At 49.1% G+C, this 10,526-nt stretch overlaps 2 protein-coding genes across 2 annotated transcripts in view; one reads left to right on the forward strand and one right to left on the reverse strand.

The window, feature by feature from the left end:
• GOSR2 (golgi SNAP receptor complex member 2) overlaps positions 1-4,476 on the forward strand; it is a 40,049-nt gene extending 35,573 nt beyond the window's left edge. Inside the window, exon 7 of the transcript XR_005017776.1 lies at positions 4,350-4,476. The gene's annotated coding sequence lies outside the window, so the exon portion shown is untranslated. The remainder of the gene's footprint in view (positions 1-4,349) is intronic.
• Positions 4,477-9,247: 4,771 nt separating this feature from the next.
• Positions 9,248-10,526, reverse strand: RPRML (reprimo like). The gene has a single exon (XM_036836703.1). It carries the CDS (start codon positions 10,260-10,262, stop codon positions 9,894-9,896), a length of 369 nt encoding a protein of 122 aa, XP_036692598.1. The 5' UTR covers positions 10,263-10,526; the 3' UTR covers positions 9,248-9,893.

A 10,526-nucleotide genomic window follows, 5' to 3' on the forward strand; every position in this document is an offset into this window, starting at 1 on the left:
TCGTACACATACATACAAAACTACATGATTGTTTGTGATGGATTTTTCATAATCACCGAAAACTGATACAACCCAAATGTCCTTCAACTGGAGATAGATAAAAATCAAAAATTAATTTAAAAAATCTGTGATGCATTCATATGATGGAATACTACTCAACGATAAAAAAGAACTATTTTTTGGGGGGGGTTTCATTGATACTTCTCTTTATTTATTTATTTATTTATTTATTTTTAATTTTTAGCTGTGTTGGGTCTTTGTTTCTGTGCGAGGGCTTTCTCTAGTTGCGGCAAGCGGGGGCCACTCTTCATCGCAGTGCACGGGCCTCTCTCACTATCGCGGCCTATCTTGTTGGGAGCACAGGCTCCAGACGCGCAGGCTCAGTAGTTGTGGCTCACGGGCCTAGTTGCTCCGCGGCATGTGGGATCTTCCCAGACCAGGGCTCGAACCCGTGTCCCCTGCATTGGCAGGCAGATTCTCAACCACTGCGCCACCAGGGAAGCCCAGAACGAACTATTGATACAGGCAGCAATGTGAATGCATTAAGCTAAGTGTAAGAAGCCAAACTGAAAAGGCTATATATCTTATGGTTCCATTGATTTGACATTCTGGAAAAGAAAAACCATAAGGACAGAGAACAAGTCAGTGATTGTCAAGGGTTAAAGGAAGGAGGGAGGATTTGACTACAAAGTGGCAGCATGAGGAACTGTGTTTGTTTGTCTGGTAGAACTGTTGTGTATCTTGATTGTGTTGGTGATTACACACCTCGAAGCATTTGTCAAAACACCTAGTACCATACACCAGAAAAAAATGAATTTCACTGTATGTAATTTTAAAAATAAAAAGACATTTATAACAACTACTTTGGGGAGAGTTAAAAAAAAACAAGGTGGAAATAAAATACTAGACAAGAAAACTTGGTATATGGGTGAGGTAATCAGAGTTTAAACATTTGAAGTCTTTGTTTTATCCAGGATGAAGACAGAGATATTGATTAATTTCAGGCTCTTTCATCAAGGATGCTGTTAAAAATTGAAGGTAACCGCCAGAAGAACAGAAATAAAATGCATAACTTCCAAACCAATAGAAGACATGAAAGAAGGGGGGGGGGGAAAGAAGCAAATAAAAAGAGTAATAAAAACAGAACACTAGATAAGACGATAGAAATAAATGCAAATATATTGGTTATCACGATAAATGAAACCAGAGGGAACACGTCACCAGTGAAAAGATTATATATGTTTTAATCCAGCTGTATTTTATGTACCCAAAATATATTGACAGAGAAATCCTGCAAGAAAAGGGTTGAAGAAAAGATACGCAAAGAAAATATTAACCCAAATAAAGTTGGTAAAGAAATATTAATATCCAACAAAGTGTGAAGCCTTTAGTTAATACCTACTGTATGCAGAGCCCTGTCCTAGGCCTGTGGGGTGATATGTGAGAAAAACATGACACCTATCCTAGGGGACTGTAGTTAGGGCGGTGACCACGTAACTCTAAATTACTCTATATAGTCAACAAAATACTTGTTCAGTAACTCTGTGCAAACCCAACAAGAGGTGATATTTCTAAGAAAGGGATAAGGGAGTGGCATACTTGGAATTTCAAACATAAAAATTATTTATTGATCAGTGTAGTGGTTTGTTTCCAAAGACACTCCCCAATGAACCACGCCTCCTGATATTGATGCCCTTATATAGTCTCTCCTCCCACAGTGGATCTGGACTGGCCCTGGGACTCATATTAATAAATAGGATGTGGCAGAAAAGAAATATGCCAATTCTGAGCCTAAGGCTTATGAAGGCTTGGAAACTTCTGCTTTCACACTCCTGGGAAGAAAGCTGACAGGTAATAAGTCCTGCTGTAGAGACCATGGGAGAAGCACATGGAGAAGGAGATGCCAGAGACTACTAGGAAAAAAGAGAGGTCCAGCCATTCCAGCTGAGCCCTGACTTCCAGCTGTCCCCGCCAAGGCATCGGACTTGGTCACTAGCCAGATGACCTCTAGATGGCTGCAGTTCCTGCTGATGGCACGTGCAGCAGGGGACCGCCCAGCTAACCCACGGTTGCCCAGTCAACCCACAGAGCCATGAGAGATAATAAAATGGTTATCATTTTAAACCATAAAGTTTTGGGGGTAGTTTGTTATGCAGCTATTAATAACCAAAGCGATCACTTTCTTTTTAATTTTATAGCTACTTTTATTTTTATTTATTTATTTATTTTTGGCTATGCTGGGTCTTCGGTTCGTGCGAGGGCTTTCTCTAGTTGCGGCAAGTGGGGGCCACTCTTCATCGCGGTGCGGGGACCGCTCTTCATCGCGGTGCGCGGGCCTTTCACTATCGCGGCCCCTCCCGTTGCGGGGCACAGGCTCCAGACGCGCAGGCTCAGTAGTTGTGGCTCACGGGCCCAGCTGCTCCGCGGCATGTGGGATCTTCCCAGACCAGGGCTCGAACCCGTGTCCCCTGCATTAGCAGGCAGATTCTCAACCACTGCGCCACCAGGGAAGCCCGCGATCACTTTCAATGTGTGCTGACACTGTGCTTGCTAATCATTTTCATAAACGATGTTACTTAATCCCTTCAGCAAAATTAAGAGGTACATGTCATTAACGCCCATTTTACAAACGAAGAAACTGAAGCTTGGAAAGCATGTCTTATAGCTAATAAGAAGCAGAAGCAGGGCTTGAATCAAGGGCCCTTCTTGATTATGGACTCCACACTCCCAACCATCCCGTTATGTCGACAAATGGGGGAGTTGAAGGGTGAAAAACGTGTTTCAGAGCGAATTGCGGTGTCTGTGTCCCTCCTAGCGTGAACTCCCTTTGAGCTTTCCTTTCTTTGTCTTTTTCATCCTGTGATACTGAGGAGTGAAGCAGATTCTGGAAAGATAATCAGATAAGTAGGCGGATGATATAAGTTGGAGATTTTATTATAGTTTTGACACATTTCATAACAAGCACTAATCATCCTCAGTGTTCAGTTGTCACTTGAGAAAATGTAAATGCTACATCTGCTCAAGGCCTGTCTTTTCTTCCAGACAAAAGAACATATGTTCCTCACAAGGGAGTGTGCTTTGTTCATCATCCTCAGTCCTACTAGAGAAGCCTGAGCCTTGGGACAGGTGGAGATTGGCTGAATATGTATGGGCTCTCCTGTCCCCTGTAGCCCAGGCAAGCTTCCCGGGACTCTTCTGGCCCATCGGGTGTTAGGGATCATCTTAGTCCCCATCTTAGTCTCATTGATGAGAAAACAAAGGTCCACAGGGAAGGTGTGGCTTCATCAAAAACCCATTGAGAGCAAATGTCAGAGTCAGGCTGGGACCACATCTCCAGATTCCTCCTCCAGTGCTCTCTGAACTCCAAGACCCTCTGGAGTCTTCTCTCCAGCTGCAAGCAGGTCCCTAGACTCCTGATGGAGGTGGCCTGAGTCCGCCAGTCTCTGGGAGTGCTGAGAATAGCCATGATCTATTGAGAACAGGATGTAGCCCAGGAGCTCAACAGACAGATGTTCAGCACCACAGACAGCTCCACTGGCCTAATTTACTTGAGAGGCTGGTTGCCCCTCGAGGCAGAGTGTCATGGGAGAGAGAAGAAAGCACTGGAATGATCTTAGAGAACACCTAGTCCAGCTCCTTGCTTTGTATGGGAGGAAACCCATGAACAGATAGAATGACTTGTCCAAGGTCACACGGCAGGTCAATACAGAGCCAGAGAGGAGGGCCCGCGGCCCTCTTCCTCACAGCTCTTCAGGGCCCTCAGATACCTGATTCCCATAACTTATTAACGACACAGCCAGAGCTTGAATCAAAGTCTTCAAAATTTAAATCCCTTGCCTTTGGGGATGGCAAGAAAAGAAAAGAAAAGAAAAAAAGAAGTAAAAAGAAACTGAAAGAGCACCCAGCCCTGATGGGAAGGTCTGTGATTTGGCCTCTAACTTCAAGTCTTTGACAGGAGCTTCCTACTTCCCCAAGGTGATGTGGCATTTTAGAAACAGTTTTTTTTACCATGGCAACCTCATTCCAGGTTTCATCTCCATGGCAATTCATTGGAGTTTTCCACCCTTTTGGTAAGTACACATGTGACTGCCGATACATACATTGCAGAAAAGTTAATGTAAAGCCACATTTTTAGAAGTGGAGCATCTCATTATCTAAGTCTGCAGTCAGGAGCATAACAAGGCAGGTTCCAGGGTAGACAGGGTCCATGGCATCAAGGACGCAGAGCAGTCTTTGGGGCAGGTAGGCCCTCTGACTGCCATTGCAAACCTCTTCTAATCTTTACAGATCAGTGTATCTTAAGCTCACCATGGCCATAAATAATTTCTCCTTTTCTGTATCATCCCTAGTGCCCTGCTCATGACAAAGCCTCAGAGTTGCCTCTGATGGCAAGAAGTGCTGCGACAAGGAGAGAGGAAGCTGATTCTTCTGACTACAACCTCTGCAGTACCCCGGGAGTGACTCCTCCTGCTTCCCTTGCCCATGCACCCCAGTTTGGCACACCCTGGAACAGTTCCCACCTTTTGTGGCAGACCTTGCTTTCCTGATCTGTGAGCTGTGAGTACCCCTTCCAACCTGACCTAATCTGCCACCTATTTTCCAGGATATCTTCATGGTTTCTAGTCCAGTGAGGGCACCCCTTATGTCTTCCTGCAATGCTATAGATTTTCTTTAATATCTGTCCCAGTGTTTATAATGACACAGAGCTGGATGGAGTGAGTATATAGTCAACCATCTCGACATAACCCTCTCTTTCCCTCTCTACTTTTAGTGTTTTGGGTAACTTTTCTTGTCAACTTATAGTCTGTTTAGTGATGGTGGTGAGTCATTAATTTCTCACCATCATCACCAACATCTTCATCGTCAGTAGCAGTACTATTTCATAACTAAGGAGTCACCATCACATTCTGCAACAAAGAAAAGTGAGAAGTGCTCCCCAAAATCTCCCCACATCCTGGACAATGAAACAGAAAAATCAAGTCATGGTTTAATTTCAAAGTTTCAATCAAAATCATAAAATGTGCCAGCTCATCACTTTCCAAATATCTTTTGAACTCAGATAGACTTGAATGTGGACTCTGGTTCCATTGATTCTTAACTGTGGTTTCAGAGGAATGACCTAACAGTCTGAGCCTTGTTCTCTTAAGTGGAGATGACAATAATCTCTGCCTTACAGGAATTATTAGATCTGGGTTATGAAAAAAATAGAAAGGATTACGAGATAAAATATGAAAAGTGCTTCACACCATTTCTGGCATGTGGAAGATCTTCTCTAAATGGCAATATTAGCACCTAAAAAGGGAATCATTACTATGGAATTTTATTTGTATCTGACTGAAGTGAACACTTACCCTCCTTGTGTTTTGTTTATTTGATTACATGTCTTTGATCCCTATGATGCATGACACCCCTTGAAAGCAGAGGCTGTGTCTTCAATTCAACCAAGTTTTGTGATGTTTCTAAACAGAATAAAGCATCATGCTTGGCACCACAGAAAATACACACACAGAGAAGACAGTTCTGGTCCTCGAGGGTAGTGTAGTGATGGAGCTCTATCACACCATAGAGCTGCAGGGGTAAGCAGATGCTGCCTCAGGGTAGGGACCCCACACCCCCGCCCCAGCTGCCATCTCAGAGACCTGGACACTTGCCTGGTTTGGCCTGCCCTGAGCCGGGTTCGGGGATCTGGACATCCCATGTACCTGGTAAGATCTTGATTGACAAGAGAGGATCGTGAGCTGCACTCAAGGAATGCTACTCAGAGATCCCACCAAATTCCTTGGTATAAAATGTGTGACACACACATACCCACACACCCACCCCCAGACACACACCCCTTTCCCCCAACATTGGAATGCTGGATGTGGCCATTTTTTGTCTGCGCCGACCACTTCTCAGGCTTCACTGTCCCATCTAAACCTCCCCTAACACTCCAGGCTGCTCTTGGTCTGCTGCTGAGTTGGGGTCTGGGGAGAGTTTGGGCAGAGCGACTCCCAGAAGCCAGCCCAGCATGGCTCTGTGTGAACTGGATTCAGACAAACAAGTGGGAAAGTAAGTGGATGTTGTGATGTAAGCCCTTCCTACTGTCCCCCATTCCAGAGGACCTCTTGCTAGTGAGAGCACAACTGACCCCAGATATTCCATCCCTGACTCAGAGGAAGGGAAGTAGAGGGTTTGACCTAGTCCCTGAGACCCTCAATACCCAAGGGCTAGTGGCCCTGAGGAGCAGTGCAAGTACCCGGGGCTGCAGGCCGGGCTAGACTCCAGTTCTGCTCTCCCCTTGCTCACCCCAGTGCCTGCACAGTATCTGGCCCACAGGAGATTCACAGTAGACACTGGTTGAAAGAATGAACAGGGGCAAGTCCGTTAAATGGAAACTTAGTTTCCTCTCCTATAAACAGGCTCATGGGAGAGCGTGTGCTCTTACTCACCGAGCTGTTGTGGACAGCAAACAAGAGCATGTGGAGGGAAGGCTGGAGTCACGGGCAGGGCTGAATCCTAGCTCTGCCCCTTCCTGGCTGGGTGACCTCAGACAACCTCTTAGAGACTCAGTTACCTCACCTGTGAAATGGGAGCAGTAACGAAACCTTCCTCAGCAAGGTGGGAGCTCAGTGCTCAGCTCATTAGACACGCGATACATTATTTTTGTCCTGATTATGAGAGTGCTTTGAAACCTACAAAGTGCTTTGCAAATAAGAGTTACTATTTTTCTGTCCAAGATCCCCTTTCAGAGAACCAAATATATCTTGCTGGGGAAGAGTTCACACCCTAAACAAAAATAATGATAATCATAATAATTATCTTTATTGGCTGTTTATCACATGCCAGGCACTATGTCGGCTACTTTATACTCATCATCTCATGGGAGCTATGGGTACTATGGCTTCCATTCTATAGATGAGGAAACTAAGGCTCAGAGAGATTGAGTTACTTCCCCAGAGTCACAGAGCTAGGAAGCAGGGCGGCTAGGATTTCAAAGACCAGCGTCCAGGACTTCTCTTCTGAACCCAGGACCTCCAGAGATTTGGCCCCTGAATCTTGGGCAGCCCTTGTTGGAAGATCTCTCCCTGCACGGGGGTGGGGAGTGAGGAGAGGGCATTGGAGAACCAGGCTCTTTCTCTGTCCAGTGCCCGATGCCCCAGGCTCAGGATTCTGATCTAGTCCTGCCTTTCTCCTGAAGCACTATGCTTCGTGCGCTCGCTCTTTCGTAACTCAGTGTGCCCACCCCTGAGGTTTATATAAGAGAGCTCTGTAAACACATTACAGGACATCAGGGCTTCGAAAGAACTAAGATGGACTGCAAATGAGATCTCACCCTCCACCCCTTCCCTGGACCCCACTCACACTTGCTATTTTCCTCTTTGGGGCTTGAGCCTGGCTTTGTGTGCACCTGCCTGTGTGTGCATACTTGTATACATGGGTGTGCCAGTCATGGGATGGAGTGCACAAACACGCATGTTAGTACATGTCTTCATTGTCCTTTTTCTTCTTTACAGTGAGAAAATCCTGCAAAGCTTCCCCATTAAGGCTTTCCTTTTTCAGCAAATTCAGGAAACTGAACTCTTGAATCCCCTTCTCTTGCCCCAGTCGCAGATCCATTTTATTAGAGGGAAGTTTTCGTAGTGTTCGCTCCAACTTGGTCAGCCAGAAAGCAGTGTCTAAGCTGTGTCCCTGCCAAAACTCCCATTTTTCCTGTCATTTGGGTTTTACGTGAACGCCTGCAGGACTCTGAACTCCATTCTTCAGGCCATCGGGTCAGCCAGGCTCCAGGCAGCTGTGCTAGAGCCAGGTCCCCAGGTTGCCCCAGTTGTTCAAGGCTGCTCTCACCAGGTCAAGCTGGGCTACTTGCAAGTCACCCCAAACCATCAACAGAACATTCTCCACATTGTGGGTTTAACTCTGCAAGTAGTTTCTGGCCCCTATCCTTTACTGGACTGACCTAACTGGATGAACTCTCCCAGGTCTGAGACTGGGGTGGTGGGGTGGGTGTGGGTGGGAAGATGACACATCCTAATGATGATGATTCTTTTTTTTATATATATTTATTTATTATTTATTAATTTATTTGGCTGCGCCGGGTCTTAGTTGCCACACGCGGGCTCTTTTATTTGCAGAATGCATGTGGGATCTAGTTCCCCGACCAGGGATGGAACCCGGGCCCCCCACCCCCTGCATCGGCAGCGCGGAGTCTTAACCACTGGACCACCAGGGAAGTCCCTAATGATGACGATTCTGGTTACACAGGAGGGCTCAGGAGCCAGGAGGATTCTGAATCCTTCAAAATCAGTGACCATCTATGCTTTTGTTGAGATGCTGTGCCCCCCCACCAACCTCGTGTGGAACTAGTGCTGGAGACATGAGTTGGTGCTCCCTATATTTCTCTTCCCAAAGCCAAGTAAGGCTTCAGCCACCTTCCTTCTCATTCACCTTCACTTCCACCCATGGCAAAAGAGAGAAGAGGGGGAGAAATCCACTAGAGCCCTCCCCACAAATCTTCCAAGCACCAGGGTGCCTGAGTGGGGTTGGCACTAGGGCTAAGGGCGAGATACACAAGCTACAAAGCCCAGCTTTCTCTCCTCCCGTCCCCCAACCCCCAGTTTCAGTTCTTCCCCAGACCAGACACTTGCAGACAGCAGAGCCACTCACACTCCCCCTTGGCTGTGAGTGCCAAGGTTCTAACTGCTTAACACGGCTTTAAGGAAATTCTGCACCTATAAGAGGTGCCAGGGTTCTGGGCAGCAGGGGGCATCTCATAATGGGAGGTTCCAAATTCCCTGAACACAGCTACATTGGAGGTCATTTGCTCCATTTTAAACATCCTGGGGCCTTCAAACCACAAAGCCCTCTCCCAAGCATACATTCCCCCCACCCAAACTCTCCTCCCCATGCTGCAAGGGCACATCTTCAGAATCTGCTCACCTACCCTCTACAAGGGTAGCGTCAAGCAAGCCCTACATGGGGTTTTGGCCCTATAATTAAAATTTCCCTCGATCTAGACCTCTGCCCACACATTAATTAAATTTTATTTGCCCACTGTCCTGATGTATTATTTTTGCTATTTTCTCCCTTTTGGACTCAAGTAACTGATTTTTTTTTTTCCATCTCACGGAATAGATTCAAATTTTCCAGTGATTTAATTGATCTCACCAGCTGTCCCGCCAGCCTGCAGGACCTGCCTCCCTGGCTGTCCGCGTAGAAAACAGGACCTTTTTGCCTCCCCGGCTGCGGCTTCCGAGTGGGGTCTCAGGAGCCTGTGATCAGCCCCGACAGCTGCCCAGTCCTGAGGCCCGGCGTCCTATGACCTGCCTAAAGTACTTGCTAGTAGGCTACACACCGCCCACCCCCGCCAACACACCCCCCAACATACACACACATCCCACAGGAGTGCGGGCGGAAGCCGCGGGAAGCCCGACGGCTGTAGCTTTATTGCAAGATTTCTTCTCAAATGCGAAATCAAACCAACAAGCTCAGTGACTCGGATTCGTCAACAGCGGCGCCCCCCCGCACGCTGCTCGGAACTCGCTCCCACTCCACCCCACCTACATACACACAAAGTTCCCACGCCAGTGACCTCAGCCCCAAGTGCATCCCACAACCTCTCCCACCCGGCCCAGAACTTCCTTTCAAAGTAACAGTTAAGAAGCCCCATCCGCTACCCTCCCATCCCCCAACGCTGGACCGCACGCAGGACCGAGTCGGGTGTGGAAGTCCCTTCCCGCGCCGCCGCCTAAGGTCCCGCAGTGGCCCGGGCCCGGGCGCCCGGAGGCACGTCGCTGCCCCTCGCGCTGCCCGCCGAGAGGCGGCGGCAGAGCCCGGGGAGGGGGAACCAGGGTCCTGGGCTCCCTTCTCCGTCTTCTTCCAGCCAAGCTGCCGAGGGCGGGCCGAGGCGGCGCTCAGTACAGCCCCAGGATGGCAGCGCCCACGTCCTTGGAAGGCCGGCGCTCCTGCATCAGAAAGTTAATCATGCTCTCCGACTTGATGAGCAGGTTGCAGCCCAGGAAGAAAACGCCGAAGACCACGGTGAGCGACAACACGCAAAGCACGGCAATCTGCGCCACGCGCGTCACCCACAGGCTGCGCTCATCCGGAGCCAGCCCCGCGGGGACCCCGTCACTGGCGGACAGCGGCGCGCCCCCGGGGCAGCAGCCCAGCCACGTGCCCAGCCCGTGGCTGCGGTTCCCCACGCCGGCCCCGCCGCCGCCGCCGCCGCCCAAGCCACCCGCCGCCTCCAGGCCGCTGTGGTTCAGGAAGCTCGCGTTCATCGCCGCTCGGCGCCCGGGGTCTTGGCGCGCGGTCCGGGGCACACCGGGAGGCTCTCCGGCGTCCGCGCTCTCGGAGACGCTCGGGTCCACCTGTGTGCGTGGAGAGCAAGAGGGCGGGGGGCTGCCCGCGCGCCGCACCCCTCGGGCCGCCGGCCCCTGGGCACCTGGCGGGAAGCGGCGGCCGGGAGAAGGCAGCAACAGGCTTCGCGGGAGCTGGAGCCGCAGAGCCGAGCGCGCCCCGCGGCACCGACTGCGCTCCTCTCA

This window comes from Balaenoptera musculus, chromosome 20, assembly GCF_009873245.2.
Source record: "Balaenoptera musculus isolate JJ_BM4_2016_0621 chromosome 20, mBalMus1.pri.v3, whole genome shotgun sequence".
Taxonomy (NCBI): domain Eukaryota; kingdom Metazoa; phylum Chordata; class Mammalia; order Artiodactyla; family Balaenopteridae; genus Balaenoptera; species Balaenoptera musculus.